Source organism: Xenopus tropicalis, chromosome 2 (genome assembly GCF_000004195.4).
Source record: "Xenopus tropicalis strain Nigerian chromosome 2, UCB_Xtro_10.0, whole genome shotgun sequence".
NCBI classification, from domain to species: domain Eukaryota; kingdom Metazoa; phylum Chordata; class Amphibia; order Anura; family Pipidae; genus Xenopus; species Xenopus tropicalis.
In genome coordinates, this window is record NC_030678.2 from 32,118,262 (window position 1) to 32,145,548 (window position 27,287).

Below are 27,287 nucleotides of genomic sequence, written 5' to 3' on the forward strand. Positions count from 1 at the left end.
AGAGGAAACTTCCGCGATTTTGGGAAATCGCAGTGCCGCCTATGCCATACAGTTTCGCCGGTGGGATGGCATTTCGGGGAGATTAGTCGCCCGTGACAAGGGAGATTTGTCGCGGGAGACTAATCTCTCCAGTGTGCCACAGCCCTAAAAGTGGTAGATATCAGAATAGCGCTCAGTAGCAAATAATCCAAAGCAATTGCTTTGATCTCATGACTCCTCCAGTTACATGGGAGTAGGAGAAACAATAGGTTATCGGAAAGCAGTTCTAATGTGTAGCTGGCTCTTCCTGAAAACTCAGACTCAAGCTGGCCAAACATGCAGCGATATTATCATAGGAAACAAGGTTTCGTACAATATTTGTTGTGTGTATGGCGGATCGACGAGATGACCGCTATCACAAAATCTTTGGATATTGAGTGTCTCGTCCATCAGGTGGGATAAAAGATTTTGATTGGGCACCATTAATGGCACCCGAGCAAAATCTGCATTTAGGGCTGAATGACCAGGTAGAGGTAGAATCACTATTGTTTCTACCTCGATATCTGATAGCCTTGAATGTCAGTGGAAGGTGGGAACAATCTTTCCCACAACCAATGGTCGTCGGAAAGATCGTAATTGTAAAGTGTATGACCACCTTCAGGCACAGTAACAGTAGTCATTGTTTACAGTGCAAAAAGGTTCAAGGACTAAGAACTGTTTGCTGCCATAAGCATAAGCCTCTATATGTGGTGTTAGCCTTAGATTTAATGCCAATTTTACCAAACCATCAAAGCAATGTTTAACCAAGCCTGATACAAAACACACTATATAAATATATAGTTTTAACTGCACACAGATCCATTAAACCTTTAGGGTAAGAACCCACGGAGTAGTTCAGTTGCCTACTAGTTCTCTGCTATCACAGGCAACCAATGGCTCTGAATTTGCTTTCCGCCTTACCCTAAGGGCAATGGCACACAGTAAGATTATGCAATGGCAAGACATTTTCAGGAGATTTGTCGCCCAAGGTAGCACAGATTTATCGCTGTCTTCAAATCTTAGTGTGTGCCATTGCCTTTACAGTTGGATAGGATGCAGCTGCAGGGTACGACCTTCTCAGAGTCCTGTGTGGGTCTAATTGCTCATAACTATATCAGAAAGATACCTCCCATTCTTACCTGCTTGGATCCTGCTACCTGCTGGCTATCCCTACATAATCAATCGATAAGCACACTGAATATTCTAATACATTAACTTGTCCTATTGTAATAATAGCCAGGAAAAAAATCACTGACTGACCCAAATTTCCCTGTTTCTCTCTTTATGTTATTATTTATTTACAATCACTGACTTTATAGTGGGTGGGGGGGGGGGATCACTGCATGTCAGAATTACATCCATTCCTCCAGACTAAAATCAGGGTAAACATGAGTGTTTAACATTCCATTTCATCATACGAAAAAGCTGCAGCTGGCTGAATCTCAAGCACAAGGTTACATGGCAAAGAGACCACAAGAATGATTTAATATGAAAGAAGATCTTGTGCCAGACAGACAGCTCCCAGTGTGGCATTGCCTACTTTATCATCAGAGATGCCCAGCCTTGGCAGCTGCAGTTGCTCTTAAAGTGACAGTTGTTCTTAAAATGAACATTCCTGCAACCATTAGTGTTCCATATCCTGCAGTTCTGTAAACATTTACTTTTCCATTCTGCAACTCTCTTACGTAGAATTTCAATTGCTATGTGGGTGCTAGGGATTTATTACCATAGTAACCTGGTAGTGTCATTATAGAAGATGGATAGGAGAGGGGCCAGAAAAGAAAGATAAGTAACTATGGCGATGAAGCCTTACAGTCCAGCATTTTGTTTTTTGCCGGGGTCAGTGACCCCCACTGCTAGATAGCATTTTGAACTGCAGATTAATAATAGGCAGAATAATGCAGAAACCTAATGAAACAAATAATGAAGACCAATTGAAATGCTGCTTAGAACAGGTGCAGCGACACTATGCTATTAGTTAGTATGAGAGACAGTGTGGCCCAGCTCTCACCTGTTGTTACTGAGCCACTGCATCATGGCGGTCACCTCGGGCACCACAGCGGCATCGGGAGGGGGACTGTCCGGGGAGTACTGGTCCGGGAAGCTGCGGTTCAGGTCCTTGTTGTTGGCGTTGTTCCTGCCTCCATTGCCCCCCCGGCAGTCTCCTTCCTGGGACTTCTCGAAGCCGTCCGGGTTCAGGCTGGGCACGATGTAGATGTCGGTGGAATTGAGTAAGTGGGTGATGCGCTCTTCGCGGCCGTACTGAGCCAGCAGGTACTGTGTCAGGTAGGTGAGCACCTGGCGGGACACCGTCTCATCCCCATGCATGTTCCCCACGTACTTGAACTTCGGCCGCTCCGGGGGAACAGCGTCGGGTTCCACTGTCAGCCTCATGTACCACAGCTCCCTCCCCTGCACCGAGCGGCCCAGGCTGCCCAAGCTGGCGAGTTCCGGGTGTGCCTGCTGGAGGGCACGGAGAAGCCCTGTCAGCTCCTCATAGTCATAATAATGGTCGTGGGCCTCCGAGTAATCCAGCATGTCCTTCTTAGTGGCAAAGGGATACACCGGGCACAGGGTCCCCAACAGCAGGAGAGCGCACAGGGGAAAAGCCGGGTTAGCCATACTGCTCTACTCACACTGCCCAGTGGCAAGTCCCACACACCTACTCCCCAACCCTCACTTCCTGTCTGCGCCTAGCAACCGTGCTGCCACTCACTTACACACTACTAGTTCCCTATCTGTGCCCCACTTCCGGTCTCCCTCACGCACGCCTAACAAACTGTTCTATGTTCCATTCCCCGTTTCCGTCCCACCTGTACAGCCAGACCTTGGGTTCAGGCAAGTTCCGCCGAGCCATTTCCGGTATGTGGATGACAACAGAGACACACGCTTTACTCTTACTCTCCGCCCCCGCAGGAAAAATAGCAGCCAATGCCGGACCAATGCCTAGCTAATAATAGCAGCGCCATCTGCTGGAGAGTGCCATTGAGTAAAGTCGTATTTGCCGGCTATGGCTGTCTTAAAGGAATACATCCGTTCAGTCATTCTCAGTCGCAATGCACGGTGCTTGGGGGGCGTCACCTTATGTTGCATTGTTTCAGCGGCAGCAGTGCGGGGCATAGCAGATACATTTCGAAATATTTTTAAAATCAATTTCAATTAATCTCTGTTCATAAAATTACTCGGAATTAAACTTGCTGTCATTTTGTTAAGGCGTTATGTTTTCATTTACTGCCCTTTTACTGCTGGAAGTGCTAGCGACGTTACTTAGATTGTAAGCTCTGTGGGGCAGGGACTTCCTTCCTACTGTGTCTCATACCACATGGCACTTATATATATATACATATATGTATTTATTGTATTTATTTATTATATCACTTGTCCTCCCTGTGTGTAATTATGTATATTGTAAGACTGTACAGCGCTGCGTACCCTTGTGGTGCTTTATAAATAAAGTTATACATACATACATACATATACATACATACCGTAGGGCTCAGTGCATAAGCCAATGGTGCCCGGCCATGCTGTGAGGCACTTTGCCAGTCAATGGCGGGAGGATCCAGTGAAATCCCATGAAACCCCATTACATGCAGCAGCCCCGGCTGATGTGCAGAAATGCTGCATTTCCATGTGATTCCCAAGGATTAAAGTCTTTTATGTGCAGCAATTTGAATGGATTTTGACTAGAGGATATGTTTGGGCGTTTGTGAGAGTCACTGTATAAAGTTATCCTTTGGGTCACGGTATATTTCCATAACAAAGACAGGATAGAACATATATTATATCAGACGTGGGTGTCACCTTGGGACATTTGTGGTAGAACATTTCACTTGTTTAACCCTACAAGTGCATGCAGAGCCCATGATGTGTTGAACAACATTGTATCCCTAAATGTATGGTCAGTGAATGAGCCCAAACAAGACTGGGCTGGCCAGAATCCAGACATATGGGTATGTTTGCCCGTTTTTGACCCATTTTCAGATGTTTGACTTTACATAACAGGACAGCGCTTCCAAAACCAGACAGACAGCAACCCCTCCTTTGCTTTCCCTTACCCTCTTGATATTTCAGATGCTAATTGCCGCCATGCTGTTGGATTTAGCCAGCCCAAAGATTTTTCTGGTTTCTGCCCTGTCCAGTGTTTTGGAAACTTGGACACAGGGCTGGTTTTAGGGCAGGGTATTAATGTGTAGTGCTGTGATTGCAGTGTTTATTAGCAGGGCACAGGGTCTGACAGACCCCCAGCCGCCATCATCCCCTCCCTGCCCCAGTGCACATAACTCATACTTACCAAGGTGGAAGGTCTGATGCTTCCCTGCGGGGATTGAGGCCCTGGCCCTGGGTCAGTGGGGCCCATTGGTTTTCATCAACCCAGTCCAACCCTGGCAGGGCAAGCAATTGTTAGTTCTGCATGGGGCTGTTTCATCTAAGGGGCTGCTTCATCAGAATGGCTGGTTTTTATCTCCCAGGCCATGAAAGGTCCCCTGTTTTATACACAAAGGACATAAACAGGATGGGCTGCTGATAAGCACTACAGTAAGATTACCAGATAGAGAAATATTCAGGATTCTTCTAGAAAATGTAGTGTAGGGACCCATAGGTATTAGAGTCCCTATGGCTTTAATTCCCTACTGCCTCTTTCCTATTACTGTTGCTGGGCAAAGTCCCATGTATCTAGTTTACTATACCTTATGCCTTATTGGTTTAGGTAGGATGACCACTCCCCTTGCAGACTAATAAAGTGTCTAGCAAGGAGGGGTGACTTCCTCTTTGGCTGCCTTCTGACTCTCAGGGAACAACTCCATTGAGCCTGGGATCAGAATAGGCCCCAGTAAAGCCACCTGCCCTAGAGTAGCCCCTTGGTGCTCTAGTGAAGTCGGGGACAGGGCCCCTTGAATGAGGTGAAAGTTAGTGGTATATAGTTAGGGCTATCCAGTAAGAGCAGTCGTGGCTCCAACATAGGAGAAAGTAAGGGTTCAGCATACCCAGGCTCTGTTTGCCTTGCTGTAGGGACTGCAGTTCAGACACAGGTATCAGGCAGTATCTACCCCTGATCCAACGTTGGCTGTAGGGATCCGGTCCAGTAAAGGGTAATCATCCCTAGGATTGCTGCTGGTTCCTCATCTACCTCCACTGTGGTTCTACTCTGCCTTTGCCTTGTACAACTGCCACTAATCACTGTGTTAACTACCTCAATTATTTAAACAAAACAGGGATTGTTTGTCCATACATTGCAATATATGGACAAACAATCCCTGTTTTGTTTAAAGGGGAGGGCATTTCTTAGTAGCTTAATGCACAGAATGTCTTAATGTCCTAAATATATTGATAATGGGTGAGTGCAGAGGATCTCTTGTTGTTGTCTATATGTATTTTGTGGTCACAACCTCATTGCACCCCCGCCTAACGGTTTAAAATTTAGTGGTTGAGCACAACTTTCCCCTTTTTGCTATAGTTCAACAACATCATCATCTCCAAATTAGCTCCTATAGGCCATTTCCCACTTAGCGGAGGCCCATCCTGGGAAAGGGGGATCGCATGTAACACATGCTCTACTATATACTAGCCTGGATTAACCCCTAATCAGCCAAATAGGTGTTACAGTAGCTACAATTATCATTGTCAAAAACACAAGCCAAGGTCTGTTCCAATACTGCAAATTTACAGCCGGGCCCATTATTATGAAGCATGCGTGTGTGTGAGTGTACATTTCATGTGAGTAATCTATCACTTGTGTAAGCACCAGTCCCTTTCTGAGCTCCTTATCAGACGTATTCTGACCAGTTTTTCTAGTATTGTGTGACAACGTGGTCACAGGTTTTCTCTGAAGCAGTGTAGAAGAAGGCAAGTTGCATGTATGTGACACGTCTCATAAAAGTGAGACAGTTTTCATGCATGGTTGCACACTGTCAGCGCCCCAGGGATAGAGTGGGACATGCACTAAACAGAGAAACAAAAGATTAAATGATGAGTGAATTTATTGTGTGCATTATATCATTGCTACAAAGGCCTGGATATAGATATATTTATATGCACATATAGGCTTTCACATAGGAGCACAATGATTTTTAAAAATAGAAATGCCACATCAGAGTTTATATTACAGTGTTGGAGAGAGGAGAATTCCCAGGCTGCCTGGAGCTGGTTCTGTTTCCTTTATTATATGTAGAATATATTTGTAAATACCTAGTTCTGGGTTTTGTGTTTTTGTGTTACCATTAATATAATTTCATGTGTCTTCATGTGTTTCATATGTGTTTTCATGTGTCGTTATGTGTACCCTCATGTATGTTGTTGTGCATCCTAATGTGCATTATGGGGGCGTTTGTTAACATTTTTCGTATTGTTGCACAAAAATCTTGACTTTTATTGTATTGTCGTACAAAAGCCAGCCATTTGTAAAAGGGACACCTGCCATTGACTTGATGGCATATTTTTTTCATTCAGATTTGTCACGGTTTTCCCTCAGCAAAATTGGGTTTTGGTGTCAAAAACCCAAACTGAAAAAAAATCAAGCACTAGTAAATGCCCCCCTATGTTTCATCATGGGTTCTTGTCATGTATTTCTACATTTGTTATATTGTGAGTTTGCATGTGTGTTGTCATGTGTTATCTGCATTGTTATGTGTCATTGTTTTTATTTTGTCAAGTTGCAGTGCTGGTGTCCTGAGTTCAATCCCAGTCTGGGCACTATCTGCAAGGAGTTTGTATGTTCTACTTGTGACTGTGTGGGTTCCCTCTGGGGTCTTCATTTCCCTCCCACACTCCAATACATACAGGCAGGTTAACTGGCTCCTGATAAACTGACCCTAGTGTGTGTGAGTGTGATAGGGACCTTAGATTGTAAGCTCCACTGTGGCAGGAATTAATATAAATAACAGGAGATAATATAATAATTAAATAAATGTGTATTGGCATGTGTTATTTTGTTGTATTTTGTGCTCAAGTCTAAAGCTAAGGATCCACAGAGCGGTTCAGTCGACAGCAATAGATCTCTGCTATCACGGATGACTAACAACACCAAAATGGCTTTCCCAATAGCAGTTGCCGATGGAAAACCCTTCGCATTGCTTCAGTTTTCAGAAGTCATGTAAAGTTGCCTGCTGGAGGAATCTCCCGCAATATATCTCAGCTATCGCGGGTGACTGATCTGCTCTGTGGGTCGTTTAAATGTCCAAATGGAAGAAAGCAATGGCACTCAGGAGCTACAAACGGGACTAGCCCTCTAGATACTTTATTACGGAAGTAAATGTCGCAAGCGTCAAAAGAATAGTCGCACGTCCAAATTGTCGCAAGAATAGTTGCAAGCAAACATAGTCGCAAGAATAGTCGCAGGTGTCGACAGAATAGTCGCACGTCCAAATTGTCACAAAAATAGTCGCAAGAATAGTCGCAAGAATAGTCGCAGGTGTCGAAAGAATAGTCGCACGTCCAAATTGTTGCAAGAGTAGTCGCAGGCGACATTTTTTTCTGCGCAACATTTTTGCCCGTTTCAGATTGGCAAATTTATTGGCGAAGCGAAACGGGACAGATTCGCTCATCACTAGAGATGAGCCCATCTGAAGATTTTTTTTACAGGGGGGCCCAGCACAGAGTAGATATGCCACTGCACCATAGTGTTAACCAATAAAGAGACATGTCTGTGCACCCTCCTTCTGTATAGACCAGTGATCCCCAACCAGTGGCTTGCTCACCACCCCTAAAGATGTTGCTCCCAAAGCAGGTGCCCATTTTTAAATCTCTGGTTTGGAGACAAGTTTTGGCAGCACATAGAGTTTTACTCCAAGCAGAGCCTCCTGCAGGCCAGCAGTCCATATGGGGCCACCAAACAGCCAATCACAGTCCTTATTTGGCATCCCTAAAGAACTTTGTTCATGTGCATGTGGCTCACGAGTAAAAAAAAGTTTGGTGATCCCTGGTATAGACCATACAGTTTGCCAATAAAGAGAATGTCCGCGTATCCTCCTTCTGTATAGACGAAAGAGTTTACCAATAAAGACTTATAAATAAACACTTGTTACAGTGTTTATAATCATTAAACACAGCTTCTGTCCCTTCTGACTTATATTTCTTAAAAGATTTCCTTTTTTTACCTATTAACTTCTTACCTCAGAATTAAGCCACGTTGGGTGAATCTTAACACTTCTACATTTACTTATTAATGGAATAAATTGAGAACAGCAATGATTTAATATCATTTTAAATGACAACCATTTGTGCTCTGTGTTTTTATTAGAAAACATAATGCCCCAATCTATGCCCTGAAGCGCTGCCCTTAAGGAGCTAAAATTTGCTTTTCTAAAATTCATATTAATATTTGCTGGGAGGCAGCGGGGTGATAACAGAGGCACCTAGATAGGCTTCAGTTTGTGAGACTGTGCCAAAAAAGACAAGGACCCCTGTACTTCAGAATTAATCTCCTGCCATCTCTTGCCTGGAGCACAACCTACCTGTGGCCGGCACTCAGGGGCAGCCAAGTGGTTCCCATACACTTATAGAAAGTTGCTTACCAAATGGAAGTCTTTTTTTAGGGACTTGGATTGCTACAAAGGTACAACCTGCTCCCAAACCTGAAATTTGGAATTTTTGGGACTCGGGGGTTTCCAGATAAAGAATCTTAATATAATTGGATCACTATAGCGTCTGCTAAAAACACTTAAATATTCAATAAACCCAAAAGGATTGTTTTATCACCAATGTGGATTCATGCTGCTCAGTTGCCATCAAGTACAAGGTACTGTTTTATTACAGAGAAAAAGGAAATCATTTTTTAAAATGAAAATTAGATGAGTTCCCAGTAAACTGCATAATAAGTAAAACGTTAATAAATAAATGTAAAATTGCTCTGGTTGCCCTTCTTAGCTATTTTGCAATTGGCATTCATTATTGTTTTTAAATTATAAACGTAATTAAGTTTGTAACAACAGCACCACCTCAGTTCCACTGACTGCACAGTCCAGGAGAATATGTTCAAAAGCAAACATAGTTAGTTTGAAAAAAGACATACGTCCATCAAGTTCAACCATAATGCCTATATATAACCTGCCTAACTGCTAGTTGATCCAGAGGAAGGCAAAAAACCCATCTGAAGCCTCTCTAATTTGCTGCAGAGGGGAAAAAATTCCTTCCTGATTTCAAGATGGCAATCGGACCAGTCCCTGGATCAACTTGTACTGAGAGCTATCTCCCATAACCCTGTATTCCCTCACTTGTACTGAGAGCTATCTCCCATACCCCTGTATTCCCTCACTTGTACTGAGAGCTATCTCCCATACCCCTGTATTCCCTCACTTGTACTGAGAGCTATCTCCCATACCCCTGTATTCCCTCACTTGTACTGAGAGCTATCTCCCATAACCCTGTATTCCCTCACTTGTACTGAGAGCTATCTCCCATACCCCTGTATTCCCTCACTTGTACTGAGAAGCTATCTCCCATACCCTGTATTCCCTCACTTGTACTGAGAGCTATCTCCCATACCCCTGTATTCCCTCACTTGTACTGAGAGTATCTCCCCTACCCTTATCCCTCACTTGTACTGAGGCTATCTCCCCTACCCCTGTATTCCCTCACTTGTACTGAGAGCTATCTCCCCTACCCCTGTAATTCCCTCACTTGTACTGAGAGCTATCTCCCCTACCCCTGGTATTCCCTCACTTGTACTGAGAGCTATCTCCCATACCCCTGTATTCCCTCACTTGTACTGAGAGCTATCTCCCCATACCCTGTATTCCCTCACTTGTTCCTGAGAGCTATCTCCCATACCCCTGTATTCCCTCACTTGTACTGAGAGCTATCTCCCATAACCCTGTATTCCCTCACTTGTACTGAGAGCTATCCCCCATAACCCTGTATTCCCTCACTTGTCCTGAGAGCTATCTCCCATACCCCTGTATTCCCTCACTTGTCGCTGAGAGCTATCTCCCATAACCCCTGTATTCCCTCACTTGTACTGAGAGCTATCTCCCATACCCCTGTATTCCCTCACTTGTACTGAGAGCTATCTCCCATACCCCTGTATTCCCTCACTTGTACTGAGAGCTATCTCCCCTACCCCTGTATTCCCTCACTTGTACTGAGAGCTATCCCCCCTACCCCTGTATTCCCTCACTTGTACTGAGAGCTATCTCCCCTACCCCTGTATTCCCTCACTTGTACTGAGAGCTATCCCCCCTACCCCTGTATTCCCTCACTTGTACTGAGAGCTATCTCCCCTACCCCTGTATTCCCTCACTTGTACTGAGAGCTATCTCCCATACCCCTGTATTCCCTCACTTGTACTGAGAGCTATCTCCCATACCCCTGTATTCCCTCACTTGTACTGAGAGCTATCTCCCATAACCCTGTATTCCCTCACTTGTACTGAGAGCTATCTCCCATAACCCTGTATTCCCTCACTTGTACTGAGAGCTATCTCCCATACCCCTGTATTCCCTCACTTGTACTGAGAGCTATCTCCCATACCCCTGTATTCCCTCACTTGTACTGAGAGCTATCTCCCATACCCCTGTATTCCCTCACTTGTACTGAGAGCTATCTCCCCTACCCCTGTATTCCCTCACTTGTACTGAGAGCTATCTCCCCTACCCCTGTATTCCCTCACTTGTACTGAGAGCTATCTCCCATACCCCTGTATTCCCTCACTTGTACTGAGAGCTATCTCCCCTACCCCTGTATTCCCTCACTTGTACTGAGAGCTATCTCCCCTACCCCTGTATTCCCTCACTTGTACTGAGAGCTATCTCCCATACCCCTGTATTCCCTCACTTGTACTGAGAGCTATCTCCCATACCCCTGTATTCCCTCACTTGTACTGAGAGCTATCTCCCATAACCCTGTATTCCCTCACTTGTACTGAGAGCTATCTCCCCTACCCCTGTATTCCCTCACTTGTACTAAGAGCTATCTCCCCTACCCCTGTATTCCCTCACTTGTACTGAGAGCTATCTCCCATACCCCTGTATTCCCTCACTTGTACTAAGAGCTATCTCCCATAACCCTGTATTCCCTCACTTGTACTAAGAGCTATCTCCCCTAACCCTGTATTCCCTCACTTGGTAAGAATCCATCCAGCCCCTTCTTAAAGCTATATAATGTATCAGCCAGCACGGCTGATTCGGGGAGGGAATTCACAGCTCTCACAGTAAAAAAACCTTTTCCTAATATTTAGACGGAACCTCCCTTCTTCTAAACGGAGTGGGTGCCCTCGTGTCCGTTGGAAGGACCTACTGGTAAATAAAACATTAGAGAGGTTATTATATGATCCCCTTATATATTTATACATAGTTATCATGTCACCTCTTAAGCGCCTCTTCTCCAGTGTAAACAGACAAAACTTGGCCAGTCTTTCTTCATAACTGAGACTTTCCATACCCTTTACCAGCTTAGTTGCCCTTCTCTGGACCCTCTCTAACTCAATAATGTCCCGTTTGAGCACTGGAGACCAAAACTGAACGGCATATTCTAGATGGCCTTACCAGTGCTCTGTAAAGGGGAAGAATAACCCCCTCCTCCTTTTTCACTGGAAAAGCTAGAAAACGTAGTAACAATTTTAGCCAGTACAATGCATTAAGGACTTTCTCTTTTTTTTATTTATAAAACAAAATCACTGATGTCTTTGTAAATTGACTTTATTCAACACTAGAGGGCACCAGAACCTTTAGTTTTCCTGATAATTTATGAGCAGTACAAAGTAATCTCTGCAAACCTTCCTACTGAGGCCTGTATTGGTAGTAAGGCTGCCACCTATCAGAAAAGCACCGACCTCTGCCATTTCCATAACTGCGCTGCCCTTTACACCATTGTCTTGCCCCTTAAAGTAATCTCCCAGCCCTCCCAACATCATCCGACGTTACCATTAGGCTGGCAACCAACCAGTAACATTTGGTCTCCCTATTTGGGAGAGATTGGGAGAGATGCTAAGCCAGTGATCCCCAACCAGTGGCTCGTACGCAACATGTTGCTCACCAACCCCTTGGATGTTGCTCCCAGTGGCCTCAAAGCAGGGGCTTATTTTTACATTTCTTGGAGGTGAGTTTTGGCTGCATAAAAACAGGTGTACTGCCAAACAGGGCTTCCTATAGACTGTCAGTCCCCATAGGGGCTACCAAATAGCCAATAACTGCCCTTATTTGGTACCCCAGGAACATGTTTCATGCTTGTGTTGCTCCCCAAGTCTTTTTACATTTGAATGTGGCTCACGGGTAAAAAAAAAGGTTTAGGGTTAGAGTCCTATCAAACAGCCAGTGGGTGGGAGTGGGTTATATTTTGTCTGTACTGCTGGTTTTGCCTATAATCAGCCAGCAAAGATTAAGGTAGGCGAGAGGCTAGGGAGGGGAGACTACAATACAGCAGACCAGAACTGAAGACCAGATACAGGTACATACCTCCCAACTGTCCCATGGACAGTCCCTCTTTTGACAGCTCAGCCCTCAGCCCCAGATTCTTACGGAAAAAACGGATTTCCTGCACTGAAGCTAAAAAGATACAAATTGAATTAAAAGTAGCTTTTGGCAGAGAGCCCAGAAATCTTAAAGGAGACATATTGGATAAATGGGAAAAACCCTAATTTTGTAGGCAATTATGAATAATATACAGTGCCGGTTTCCCTTTGGGCTAAACATTAACCCTATCTGTAACAATGGCCCCTTTATTGGAGCTCCCTATAGATCCTCTCACTTCTCCCTCCGAGTTTGAAATGGAGAGTGGGCGTGTCCTAACGGTCCCTGCCAGAAGCACAGTAGGAGGGGGAGAGCCAATCACAGCCCTGCACTCACACAAGCACAGACAGGCTTCGGTTCCCTATCAGGTCAGCCTAGCTGCTGATTGGTTCCTGTCCTACAGTGCAGGGTACGGAGGGCCGCCGGCTCCCCAGCTCATCCAGAGAATTCAGCCAGCAGGAAGTGGGACAGATGGGCGGGGCTAGTGGGGATTTAGGGGAATTTCTCAATAAATCAGTCTGAAACACAACTTTTTTAAGCTCAATCCTTCTATATCTAGAGGAGTATAATTCCCTGGTACATTCATCATTTTTATAGGATATGTCTCCTTTAACCAGTGTCACCTGCACTTACAAACATTGTTTCTCACATTTAATTGAATAAGGTAACAAGCCCCCCCTCACTGAGATACAATTGTAACTAATAAGCTAAACAGGTTTTTTGGGGGAACTGAGACTTAAAGGGCAATCTCAGCTTTTTTAACAAAACTGTAATAACACATAAAACAAGACCCAAAACCCCCAGAAATGTGTTCAAACTTTAAATAACCTGCCAAATTTAGTAAAATGGGAGTGGTATTTAGGGGGTGTGGTTACATAAATGGACGTGGCCAACAAACATTTTGCTTTTGTCCCTCTTTTCATTTTCAGAATGTTGGGAGCTATGCAGATACAACGGAACAGAACAGCACCAGGGCCCCCCCACAACGTCTGTAATTACGCCACTGCTGATACCCTTGTAGGCCCCCCAGAAAAAAATAAGTAGGGCCTACCACCTTGCAATCCTACTAACGTCTTTGTAAGGGTGATGTTTGTTTTTAGTATTCGGCCCACATTACACTATAACCCATATACTGTAGAAAAGTTTCAGTTGTATTTAAAATCTCTCCAATTAAGGGCAAGGGTACACAGGGAGACTGGTCACTTCGCAATAAATCGCCGTTGTCACGGGCAACTAATCTCCCTGCAGTGCCATCCTACCGGCTAGAATGTAAATCGCCAGTGGGATGGCATATGCAGCGCTGCAATGTACCGTAGTCGCCCGAAGTTTCCTCTGAAGACAACTTCAGGCAGCTGCAGAACCTTGCAGCGCCGCGTATGCCATCCCACTGGCGATTTACATTCTAGCCGGTAGGATGGCATTGCGGGGAGATTAGTCATCCACGACAACAGAGATTTGTTGCAACACGACTAAACTAATGCCTTTAAGAGGGGCCTGGATGAGTTTTTGAACAATCAGAATATCCAAGGCTATTGTGATACTAATATCTACAGTTAGTATTACTGGTTGTATATATAGTTTATGTATGTGAGTGTATAGATTGGTTAGTATAGGTTGTGTGCTGGGTTTACTCGGATGGGTTGAACTTGATGGACACTGGTCTTTTTTCAACCCTATGTAACTATGTAACTATGTAATCTCCCTGTGTACCCCTGCCCTAAGGGTGAAGACACACGGAGCTACTAGTAGCAGCTACTTGTCACAGCTACAAAAATAGACAATGCTGATCATTTACTGATAACTGTCTCTACGTGTGTTGTAGCAGAGGCAATTCTCAGTATTGTCTATGGCAAGGTATTTTCTGGGGTTTAGTAGTTGTGAAAAAGTAGCTGCTACTAACAGCTTTGTGTGTCTTTAGGGCAGTGGCACATGGGGGAGATTAGTTGCCTGAGATAAATCTTCACTATTATGGGCGACTAATCTCCCTGACATGCCGCTTTATAGGTCCCTGGTAAGGCCTCACCTTGAGTATGCAGTGCAGTTTTGGGCTCCAGTCCTTAAGAAGGATATTAATGAGCTGGAGAGAGTGCAGAGACTGCAACTAAACTGGTAAAGGGGATGGAAGATTTAAGCTATGAGGTGAGACTGTCGAGGTTGAGGTTGTTTTCTCTGGAAAAGAGGCGCTTGCGAGGGGACATGATTACTCTGTACAAGTACATTAGAGGGGATTATAGGCAGTTGGGGGATGTTCTTTTTTCCCATAAAAACAATCAACGCACCAGAGGTCACCCCTTTAGATTAGAGGAAAGGAGCTTCCATTTGAAGCAGCGTAGGGGGTTTTTCACGGTGAGGGCAGTGAGGTTGTGGAATGCCCTTCCTAGTGATGTGGTAATGGCAGATTCTGTTAATGCCTTTAAGAGGGGCCTGGATGAGTTTTTGAACAAGCAGAATATCCAAGGCTATTGTGATACTAATATCTACAGTTAGTATTACTGGTTGTATATATATAGTTTATGTATGTGAGTGTATAGATTGGTTAGTATAGGTTGTGTGCTGGGTTTACTCGGATGGGTTGAACTTGATGGACAATGGTCTTTTTTCAACCCTACATAACTATGTAACTATGCCATCCCCCTGGCAAAAATGTAAATTGGCGGTGGGGTGGCACACACGTCACTTCGGATTTCCAAAGTTCCCCCGAAATTTCCTTGTGAGGTAACTTCGGGCGACTGAAGCGATGCGTGAAGTGAAGATTTATCTCAGGCAACTAATCTCCCCCATGTGCCACTGCCCTTACCCCTAAGGGGTAGTATGTGACTATATATACATTAGCACAACATGAGCACAATAAATTGAACTTGTGTGTTATTTTCCACTAATAAAAAGAATGTTTTGTTTTGAGCTGAACTGCCCCCTCCCTAATCCCCTAAGTCTGGATACATAACTAGGTATTGCCAGGTAGTGCCAGGTCAGACAAATGATTTGTAGAGAATTTACTTTGCAAGGGCCAAAAGCTAAAGTAACTATAGGGGCTGTTAGAGCATGAAATATAGGAAAAGCGAACACTATGGGGCACATTTACTAATCCACGAATCCGAATCACGAATGGGAAAAAATCGTATTGGAAAATAATATTTCGGAAGATCGCAAATATCACGAAAATGCTTACGAAAAAATCATATTAGTCACGATAATATCGTATTGGCGATCCGAAAGTCACAAAATTTTCGTACCGAACAATTGTTAACAGCGGTAAAACCTTTCCGATTTTTTCATGCAAACGTCCGAAAAAGTCGTGCGGCGGACGAAAAAGTCGTGCACCGTACGGAAAAGTCGTGCGGACGCCCGAAAAAATCAGCGTAAATACGCTCGGAGCGTTCATGCTTTTGTAAATGTGCCCCTATATATAACTCAACAAGCTATACCCATCCATCTCATGCTTGGTGGGATATAACTATAAGAAACCCTCCCAGCAGGCCCCGAACTGGGAGGACTGGTTAGGAACAACTGAGAATTCAAGTTAGTGTTCCATTAATAATTTAGCCATTCCCATAAGAAGACTAATTAACCCATATTTGTCTATTTTGTACTTGTGGTGCATGTTGTTATCTTGCCGTAGCTACTAACCCTTCCCTAATCATTCCCAGTTTCTCTACAATACCCTGTATGCCATCTGACTGTCTGTCTGTACCTAAACTGTTCCACACAGTTTCATTATACTTTATTGCAGGCCCTTGGGGGCCATAAATAAATGACTGTGCAATATCTACCGTCACAGTTCAGTAGTTTAAAAAATCCCTGTGATTGTGATTCTCAGCTGAGAGTAAGCTGTGGCTACAAAGCCATCCATGTTAGCTTGCCCTATTGTTATAGGAGGTAAAAGTTTTGGCCTTAAGTTCAATTTGCTTCACCAGTAAGAAGTGTATTTTTGTCCTGACTATGCAGAGCCACGGGAGGAATATACAGAAAAGCGTACATTCCCACCCAAGAGCCAATGGGGTGAATGGCACGGAAATGGCCTTGGCAGCCAGAAAACAACGGCATTCATGGTCACTTAGTGCCACTCCCGAGGCCATTAAACAATCCAAGAACTGGTTTGTCACTATTCCATGAAGAGGAATGCTTTTCTCAAGTACAGTTTTATATTTACTCAGTGTCCATAAAACATTGTAGACCTTGAACTGTGACATCTCAGGCATTGAACCCAACATTCAGGGAGAATTTAAATGTAAAATGATTGCAGCGCACGCATACAAATTCTCCCTCTTATAGTCTGTACCAGTCAAAGCCAGGAAGGCACCGCTGAAGGTAAGCAGGGCGACTGCTAAAATACTTACCCTTTGCTTCGAGTAGGACAGCTATAAGCAAATAGAGAAAAATTATTAGATCTTGAAAAGGACATGTCAACCCCAAAAATATTTTTTTGCCTAATGAAAGAAAACATAATTCTAAGCAACTTTTCAATATCAGTTTATTAAAAATTATTAGCGCTTTAAAAGTTACTTGTAAATGGAATTGATATTAAAAGCAGCATTTGCTGAACTCCTGGCTGTTACTTTTTAAACAATGTTGCAAGTACCAGGCTCCTCTGGTGTTGACGTGTTCTTTAATGTAGATGCCAAATAGATAAAAGATCCATGTCCATGATGTATTATGTGTTGCACTGTGTGAGTTGGACTGTAGGGGCTTATTGTTATTATTATTGTTGTTGTATTGTGGCTATAGTGTACAATATATTATTGGCCTATGTATTTATTTTACTGGTTTCTATTTTTCCATTGTATGAAAAGCATCATCAATATCTATGTTTCCGGATCTGTTACCTGTATATCATGTATTGTTGCATTGCGTTATGTTATTTTGGTTCTGTTCTTGAGGTCAGACTGAAACTTCGTGCATTGACTTTCTTTTCCAGCTGACTTTATCCACAGAATGAATCTCTGCCTGTGCTTGGCGCTTGGTCCCCTGCTGGTACTGCACCATGTGGCAGGTAAGTGGCACCCCACAGAGCCCTGGCCAAATGTTGCTCTTTTAAACTAAAACAGTCTGAAAATCACTGATTTAGGGACTTACAGTATGTAATTATCTTCTAATAGGATACTGTATTTGGGATATATGTAAAATTGTGTACACATAAATAAATGCAACTAAGTAACTGTCATATGGTGTGGGGAGAAAGGTGTATCACGGATCAGCAAATGGTGGCTCAAGGTAGCAAAGGTATACCGTTTTCCCTCATTTCACACTGTTTTTTGTGGTCCCACCAATATATAATGCAAAATGCATTTTCCTGATTTTACATTTTCTCAGATTTTACACCATTTTTCTACTGTACGGTATATCATCATATGACAGTCACATAGATCATTCTTATACATTACCCGCAGTGGCCCCTTTATATTATATGAACAGTTTTACCATGTAGACAGTCACTTTATTGTAAAAAGGCCTCTTTTCCTGTGTTTGTTTCCATAGCGGTGCATCTGGAACTAAATACCAAGAATGTAAGTCATGTTATGAAGCTTAATATTAGTGAAATGGCAAGCCTGAGATGTGAAGTTCTTGATAACACTAGGAATGAGGAATTGATCTGGTACCGGGGAATACGGCAAGTGGATGTCTCTAAGAAAAACAATGTGAATTCCAGCCAAGTCTGCATTTTCCCACTATCTACAGAGGACAATGGAGTCAGCTTTACATGCTTGCTAAAGAGGGACAATACAGTCAAACTATCCGTCATGCTGGATATCAGATGTAAGTCATTTTATTCAACTAAGCCATGGACGCCACATTAACAACCAATAAAATGAGGGGGGGGAGTTTATGCATAGAATTAACCAAGAAACAAGCAATCAAGAACCATCAAAACAAACATATTAACCTTATTTTAGAACATTAAATTACAATGTCAATTACCAAGTTCTTTCACTTTTCATTAAAAAAAAAAAAAATTCTAATATTAAAAAGTGTCACATGATGAGTAAGTGGTTGGCACTGTGGGCAACAGATTCCTGATATAATCAACCTTATTATATGAATGTCATTGAGACCTTACTTGTAGATTATAGGCATTACTGGGTCAGGTACTGAAGAACAATCTAAATAATAAACCTTATTTTACATTTTTGTACTTTAAGATAAAACATATGGTTGTATTAATTATTAATTGATAAAATGAAGGGTTTTGAATGCTGTTGCAACTTACTAGACCAGTAACTAATCCCGGGCAGATAGTGTTGGGGTACTGGGACTCCCCCAAAAGCAGAAGATCCTGGGAAATGCATTACTAATGGCAGCCCTAATCATAAATATGACAGCAGAATACTCATTGATATACGTGTGAAAAACTGTTTCATTAAGTAACAGGGTACTGATGCCATTAACAGACCGGGATCATGTCTATGCAAGTAACACTGCTAGAAACACAGCAAGCCAAGCTTGTATTTGACACCATTTTATCCTCATTAAAGTCTGAATTATGAGTACGATTTGTGACAATTTGCATTAAATATGACAATTTCTGATGTGCAGAATGTATAAATTCATAGTAAACATTTAATTAGGCTTTTAATTACATCTGATTGAATTAGTGGTAAAGTTAATAATTAAGACTTGTAGATTTATTTATATTTTATGTAAGTTTTAGTGATTAGTAAGTGTCAAGGTTCTCTTCTTCCCCAGAGCCAAATTTAGCCATTTTGGGAGTCATTTGTAAATGATTCAGATTTTTTTAAATTGTTTTCTAGTTCCTCCCATCTTGGAAGGAGAGAGCTCTGTGACTGTAGAAGTGGGCAAAAGCGCTCAGCTGACCTGTATTGTCAAAGCCAACCCTCAAGCAGAGATGGTCTGGAAAAAAAATGGTGTTGTAGTAACTATGGAGAAGTCTCGGTACAGACAATACCTGGACAGTGATAAGTTCCAGCTTAACATCGACAAAGTAGTGGAGACGGATGGAGGGATCTACACTTGTGTGGCAGTTGCCACTGACGACAATACTACAACTACAGAAACAAAAATGTTTGAGCTACTGGTGGAAGGTAAGTTTACCGTATGGTACTGTTTATTAGGATAAGGCTGATGGCACACTAGGCTGAAAAACTCTGTATACACTTTAGGGTGAAGACACACAGAGCTAATAGTAGCAGCTACTTGTAGTGGCTACTAAAACAGACAATGCTGATCATTTACTGATAACTGTCTTAACGTGTTTTAGCAGAGGCAATTCTCAGTATTGTCTATGGCAGGGTATTTTTTGGCATTTAGGGCTCTGGCACACGGGGAGATTAGTCGCCCGAGACAAATCTCCCTGTTCACGGGCGACTAATCTCCCCAAAATGCCATCCCACCGGCGAAAATGTAAATCGCCGGTGGGATGGCATACACGGCGGTGCGATTTCAGTGAAATCGTGGAAGTTTTTCCTCTCGCTGAAATCGCACCGCTGCGTATGCCATCCCACCGGCAATTTACATTTTCGCCGGTGGGATGGCATTTCAGGGAGATTAGTTGCCCGCGAACAGGGAGCTTTGTTGCGAGCAACTAATCTCCCCGTGTGCCAGAGCCCTTAGTAGCTATGAAAAAGTAGCTGCTACTACTGTAGTTCCATGTCTCTTCACCCTTATATGTGCTGTGGTGCAGAGAGCTGGCAATCCACTGATTTAACTTACAGAATGTCCTTAGATATTTGCATTTGCTTCTGTGATTAATCAACATGAGATAAGAATGAATGATAGTGTAATGCTTGACAAAGAACTGCGTTCTATAAAACTTTGCAAAGGTCTCATCCATGTAATGTGCTCATTGCCCTTTATGGCTCATTGCTACTGTAAATTAGCATGTGTATATACAGCACCATATGCAGAATGGACAGTTGAGGAAATGGGACAAGAATGGAGGTTGGTTTAAAGTCTGAAATACATCTGATTGTTTGTGGACAATGCTGGGTGGGTCTGACTGAAAACAGCGAATAAGGTCAGCCTTATTGTTCCATAGCAATTGGTGTTCAAGAACTAGAATCTAGTTCTTCCATATTTTTTTGGAAATTGTGTGCATTGTCCTTATGTATCTTAGTGATTTTCTGTTTCCTTTGCACAGGCAAGAAGGAAGTGCTCCCAGTGGAGGCCATAGCAGCAGCAGTAGTGGTGGGAGCACTGGTTATCCTCTTCGGCTTGTTTGCACGGAGAGAGACCTTTTTCAAACCAGTAAGTATTATACACACTGAATGGAAAGAAATGTCCAGCCAGCATTTTATTTACATTCTTTGGACTGAAAGCAAGTTGCAAGTTTGTGGCATATTGATTCTAAACTCCATATTGTACCCTATGTCTTCAAATTGTTACCATGTTGTTCCAGGCCCTCTATTTGACAAAGACTGCACTAGTGCAAACTGCTTTATTTAAATAGTCTTACTGAGTTTTAGCTCTGACTTCATTGTAAACCCCTACAGGCAGCCCACTATAGTTACATTATTAGAAAACCTTTCCTGGGCCATGGCTCCTGCCATAAACAGTATTTATTGGGCTGGTGAATACTGGGATACTGTCTGCCCCACCCAAATGGGTGTGAATGGGTCAGAATTCTGTTGTTAATAATCCCTATAACTACAGAATGCCATTTAAGGGCAGACATGGTGAGTGAAAAAATGGAAGTACTTTTTTTAGAACTTTTGTTTTTCCAATAAGCAGTAGTTGTGGGACCCCATACTTATAACTTAGCAGGGCACTGTCCCCTGGGGCACCCCAATTATTAAGCTTACCACTCCATGGGTGGTGGGCGCTCCCAACAAGTAGAATACTATAAATTTAGTACACAATGTACCTGTCCCTTATTTTCCTTGTGAGCTTAATATCTTAAAATAAAAGAGCTCTAGAAAATCTAGAAACAATCTGCACCAGTGCTGAACTTTGGTCAGACTTCTTCCAGTACAGAAATGATTGATCCTTATTTATACAGTGCATGGAACAGAAAGTGTCCCATAAATCACAGTGAGTCACATGAATCCCTGCCCTTATAGAGTTTCCCTATGGCAGTCATGCCGGGGCATGCTCACACTAGATTTAATCAGGAGCCAATTAACCTGTTCATTGCAGGGCCAAAATCTTTTTGTACCCATGAAGTCAGGCAAGGTTCCATTATAGCACAACCGCTGGAGAGAATAGTTGGACTATTGGCCCTCGCCCCCACTCTGCCCTCTGGCTGTGTCTCCCCACACTGCTCCTGCTGTGCCACCACAATCCTTTCCTACAGTTCATCTGCCATTAACCCAAACGTTCCCTTCAATTTGCTCTCTAAATGCTGCTAAGCAGTCTCACATCCTTCTCTGCCCTGCAGTCGTCCTGCTTTCTACTCTCTGATGAGGGCAGCGCTGGGGGAAAGTTGATGGGGGAGTCAGTGGGAGCAGGTCAGTTGGAGGACAAAGCCTTGGGGGTGGGGGGTCACAGTTGTTTGGCAGCATTTTGAGCAATGCATTTTTATACATTTTTAACCTTTATTTTGCTAAAATACAACACAGGGCTGTTAATCATTCCTGTACTTAGCCTTTAATCAATGAGCTTGTGGGGTGCGTATTCCAAGCAGAGCGTTTCTGCGCCACAGTGCCATAGCACCAGCACCTCCATTCCGGGGAATAAGAGGCAGCATAGTGGCTCCTGTTCCTTCTCTGTAGTTGGAGAATGAATACCATGTGCCAGAAGCCTTAGTGCAGGACAAATGGCAGTTTGCAGATTCTACAGTTTTTGGTATTTACCCCAAATATTTCATTTTTCTGCCAAAACCACAAATGACTGATTTGTTGCATTTGAACCTGAAAATATCAGCAAATTATATTTTGCTTTTTCTTTCTTCAGATATTTCATGCACATGAAGCACCTTCACTTGGTGTCTCTGAGCAAAACTCACTACCTGTTTCTTTTTAATATATTTAATATTTGTAATGATGCAGTTTTGAAAAAATGCAAAATATCTAGAATGTTACTGGCAGTTACTGGAAAACTGGCAGTTCTTGTTTGGAAGTGTTGAGTGAAGGTATTGAACTTGCCATTGCATGAAGCTCTGTAGTCGGCACTTTCTCTAGTGTTCAGATGATATCTATGTTGCTTTGGGCGGCAGTTACATGAACAGAGCAGGGGAATGATAGAAAGGGAATCGCTCTCTGCTTCTTTTCTTGGATTTAAGCAGCCATTATCCTTTAAATCAGGGGTGGGCAAACTTTTTAGCTCAGGGGCCACATTAACTAACATACGGGCCGGACCGGGCCGGGACAGCTTTACGCCCGGGGCTGCCATCAAAAATTATGGAGCCTCTCAGCTCCCCCCCAGGGCCCGTCATTCTTTTAAGGGGGCCGGAGACGGCGGCCGGATTGAAAGGGCTGACGGGCCGGATGTGGCCCGCGGGCCGTAGTTTGCCCACCCCTGCTTTAAATCCTTCCCCATCGTGCAGCCCCACCGTGCTTGCAACCTCACTATATATATCATGTTCCTATAGTTTTGAGGTGACTGACATCAGAGGAATCTCCAGACAGGCACCTGCCTACAGTTACACAGCCGTTCGTTGTTCTTATATTGCCTGGCACTTTCTGTTTGTGCCTTCTATTATGGCCATCTAACGTGTGTCCCGGAAACACTGGGCTCATCTACTAACACTGGGTCCATTACTTTCATTATTATACCTTCAGACAGGGTCAGACGGGGGGTGCAGGGCCCACCGGGGCTACCTCCCCAGGGGCCCCACACCCCCCAAATTGCCCCCCGCCGTGTCCCCTGCACCCCCCACAGGGGCCCACGACGAGCCCCCCTTCCACCAACGGTTCAACGTCCTCCCCTGAGTGTGTGTAAGTGAAACTTACTTTCAGTTTATCAGGGGAGGGACACTGACAGCCGGGGGAGCGGAGACAGGAATCGGATCTGGGCTGCTGTGGACCACCAGGGGCCACCGGATTTTTCCCGGGGCCCCGGCAGCCCAGTCCGACCCTGTCTTCATCATCCTGCCCATCTATCAAAAAGACTCTGATTTGTCAAATAAGCAAAGCAAGTAAAATGGAAGCTCATCAGTGAGAGTTGTACTTGGACTGAATGATGGATCTCAAAGTCTCCATCTTGAAGTCACTGACCTATAGTCACTTGTTGACCTGTGTCAGGCACATAATGTTCTTGAAATTTTCACAATTTATACTTATTATGGGCTTCTTTTATTCAGGTTGGTAGAAAGTTATTGGAATTAAACCAATGTATTGTGACCAACAGTAAGGGAACCTGTGCAACAAAATATTGCATTTAGCGTCTCTAGAATAGTCTGACATAATACATTAAATGTGGGTATTAAGAACAGAGTAAGTCTCAGTAGAAAAGCAGATGCTTAGGGCAGAACTGAATTACTGGGCTCAGTCCTATCAAATAAATGTAATTATTGCCTTGGTACTGGTGTTACTATTTGCAGGCTATATTAGTTTATAGAAAGGTATTAAAGGGAAACTCGTTATCTGCATAATGATACTTTTCCATAATTTTAACATCATGTTAGTTAGACACGGCCCTCCATATTCCTAGGTGCTTTGGAGCAGTCACTGGGTCTGCTGCCTCTACTCTTTTACCCCTGCACACAACACAGTAGGTTTTTATAGGGACTATATAATGTATTTAAAGGACATGTAAACCCCCCACAAAAAAAAAAATAAAAAAAATCAGTGAACAGCCTCTTTGAAATCTTTAAATACCTGCCACTCCTGTGCAAAGGTTAATAGTATGACTGCATCCCCTTAATCACTTGGGACTTGCATTCAGTCTGATCTGGTTTCTGATTTATAAGTTGAAATCTTCAGCTCCTTTCCTCTTCTTCCTGGAATAATGTGAAGCCCCGCCCCCTCTTCCTGTTCAGCTCTCCTAATCTCTTCAACTACAGGGTAGTCAAGGAGGAGAGCCTTCTGTACATGCCTAGGGGTTGTTTATAGAGAAAAAAGGTTTACTTCTTCTTACCATCCCCTGTTGGGTAGGCCTGGAAGAGGTTTTCCATATATACAACTCTCCATCCTTTTAGATCTGTCCAACCCCATATCCATTAATACATGAGTCTCATTATGTTGTCTTGGTGATGGCCACCATGTTCCAGGGTTCCATCCTTCCATGTACATCTTAGCGACTGTCTTGCTGCTGTTACTGCTGTACTTGCCCTTTAAGCACAGTCTGGTGCCTGACAAGTTGCTGTAGCTCAGACATTCCATAGATTCATCTTGCTAATTAAAACCTGTTTCTTTTGCAGTGCATGAAGAAGCGAGATGACACCTCTCTGTAAGTGCTGATTAGAACTACATTACAATCAGGGCAGGTCACTCACCAGCAATCCACTCTAATTAGCTCACCCAATGGGTTCCTAGGTAGAGACACATGCAATTGTTCCCATGCCATCATGCACTGTATATACAGAATCTGTTTCCCATTACCGGTAATTACAGCAGAAGGGATGGAAAGAAGGGTTAATAAATGGAGCCTGCCCAGGTTACATCACTCTCAGGCTACAGTTAGCTATTAAACATAATGCTTGAATCAGGCCCTAAATGTCATACTGATTGCTGTGTAGCCCCGGCGGCAGGAGTGGCTGGAGGCCCTAAAGGGCAATGAACTGTTGCAGATGCACGGTTACTGGCCGAGTACTTACTGTACCTTGCGTGTGAGCCTATATACACCTAATGCCCTTCAGCTGCTCCACGTGCCATTCCTTCTGGCTGGGGGAGGCCCTGCGCTAACTCATAGCTTACTAACAGCACGGAACCTGCAGGACTGGAACAGAAGCCTAGGTGTAAGTTTAAAGGGCCAGTAACAACAGGAAATGGACATGCCTATACTGGAAAACTATACTTACCCAACAGATAGTTTATATCATATTACATATGAGCTGTTTTATGCAATATATTTTTATAGAGACCAACATTGTTTTGGGGTATAGTTTTCCTTTAAAACATGTAATTATATATTCAACTGTTTAACTGCCCATACCCAGGCCAACATTAGCTGTGCCCAGCCACTCCACAATGTGTCAGCAGCTCTTTGTTCTACGTGTTGGCCTACCCAGTCTCTACCTAACTGGTAATAGGCATGGCTGTATTAATAATAAGGCGCATATATATATATTTATTTAAAAAAAAAAACAAAACTCTGCAGCAGATTTCCATAGGGAGTCGCATGATTTGTGTCATCATTCACATGCTGACTGTGACATCACACGCATGCCGTAGGGGCGTATTTAGATCCGGTGACCAGGGCAGCTTTATTGTTTTCTTTACCCAGCAGAATTGCATAGGCCTCTGTGACAATCTGATCATAGGGCTCGGGGCTAAACAATCACATGAGCCCAATTCCCATCATGTAGGGGACCCTATCTTATGATAATGTTTTTATATTGTCAGGTGTAAAGTGCTAGTCTGGCACTAAGACCATAGTTGTCCTTAAAGGGCATCTACTGTATATCCACATTTTTTCTGTAATGAAAGAAATATTATCAACAGACCTATAAAGGAACATTACAGAAGCTTGCAAGGCATTGTGGGAAATGAGAGGAGAGCTGATTTCTTTAAATCATGGAACTTTTTTAATGAATTTATATTATGGAAAGTAAAGCTGCCACCCAGTGCATGAAGTGCCATTATGCTCCCGGCTGGGCCGTATACTGGGGGGTTCCCAAGCACTGGGGGGTATAGATACTGCACTCTGGTGGCTCCCTAGTAATGGCCAATGTAAGGTACTAGGGTATCATTGTTACTGAGATAAAAGGCCAAACTATTGTACTCACCAGCTGGAGCTTACTATCCCTGACTAGTCCCATGCCGCACTAGCCACACTATAACTTTCACATTGTAAGAGATGGAAGTGAATGACATGGATTTGTATTGTCTGCTTCTGTTACAGGTGAGACATTTAGTACCGGGTGTAGCGGAGAAGACCGCATTCCCCATTAACAGTAATCAGCTTGACCACCATGAAGATGTTCTACAGCTTTTCCAGACGTTCGTGGGGCTTTAATATGTGAATATTTATGCAAAAACCTATATAAACACTAGCCTGAGTTATAGTCTCTTCCTTCCGTCCAGTTGTAAAGAGATTTTATTGAAGAAAGGGAAACTTGGGCAGCGACAGTGGACAGATGGAAATGGAAACTCCCAGCAGCTTTAGACCAATTGCACAATGTCCTTAGCCATAGACTTTATATGTGAGATGCATAAAGATGGAGTCAAATCTGGGAAAAAAATTGTTCTCTCTTTCACGCTCTATATATAAATATATATACACACACACACATATACATATATAAAATATTCCTTTTATAATTAATGAAATGATTTACTTTTGTTAATATGAAGTAATGCTCCAGAAATTCTCCTCAACTTCTCCTCTGTGGATCTCTATCATGACCCCTACTCACTGTACTCACTGTAATAACATCATTATCAGCCCCCGGGGGGCGCGCATTTGTACAAGGGAAAGGTTTCAGGACAGAATTGGTGTTGGAAGAGAAATAGAGGTGATATTTATACTGCCCTCATTTGCCCCTAATGCCAAGCAATACACCTCAGTCTAACCTGCTCCCACTTGTTTAATTGTACAGACAGTAACTAGTTGGACCATGACCAAAATGGCACTCGTCCAACTCTCTATTAAGCACCAATAAAACAGGCACCGGAGGAAGAGACCAGTGTGTCCTGAAAGTTACACAATTAATTTATTCTGCTCTTTAAAGGTTTTGCCTCAAGGCCATTTAGCAGCTTCCCTGATTATATGCCCACATCACCATACAGGCAGTCAGTGGCATGGCATGACATCATCTGGGGTGTGGCCAATCAG

At 43.3% G+C, this 27,287-nt stretch overlaps 2 protein-coding genes across 3 annotated transcripts in view; one reads left to right on the plus strand and one right to left on the minus strand.

Annotated features, from left to right (window-relative positions):
- cpd (carboxypeptidase D) overlaps positions 1–2,898 on the minus strand; it is a 36,328-nt gene extending 33,430 nt beyond the window's left edge. The window contains exon 1 of the mRNA XM_031896665.1: positions 2,030–2,898. Within this exon, the coding sequence (XP_031752525.1) occupies positions 2,030–2,640 (611 nt within the window). The 5' untranslated portion in view covers positions 2,641–2,898. The remainder of the gene's footprint in view (positions 1–2,029) is intronic.
- Positions 2,160–26,512, plus strand: tmigd1 (transmembrane and immunoglobulin domain containing 1). Of its 2 annotated transcripts, none has more exons than NM_001113059.1 (7): positions 2,160–2,249; positions 17,377–17,451; positions 17,937–18,215; positions 19,208–19,498; positions 20,554–20,660; positions 24,712–24,740; positions 26,355–26,512. In NM_001113059.1, the coding sequence occupies exons 1-7, from the start codon at positions 2,234–2,236 to the stop codon at positions 26,356–26,358; spliced, it is 801 nt and encodes a 266-aa protein (NP_001106530.1). In that variant the 5' UTR covers positions 2,160–2,233; the 3' UTR covers positions 26,359–26,512. The 2 variants fall into 2 exon arrangements, with proteins under 2 accessions (NP_001106530.1, XP_031751505.1); XM_031895645.1 differs by lacking the exon at positions 2,160–2,249 and adding an exon at positions 16,675–16,769 and having other exon boundaries at positions 26,355–26,505.
- The last annotated feature ends 775 nt before the right edge of the window (positions 26,513–27,287 follow it).

Excerpts from the sequence above, each read along its gene's own strand:
- tmigd1 (NM_001113059.1), top strand. Across the intron at positions 17,452-17,936 it reads GGTACTGCACCATGTGGCAG|CGGTGCATCTGGAACTAAAT; the intron begins GTAAGTGGCACC and ends TTGTTTCCATAG. Across the intron at positions 19,499-20,553 it reads GTTTGAGCTACTGGTGGAAG|GCAAGAAGGAAGTGCTCCCA; the intron begins GTAAGTTTACCG and ends TCCTTTGCACAG.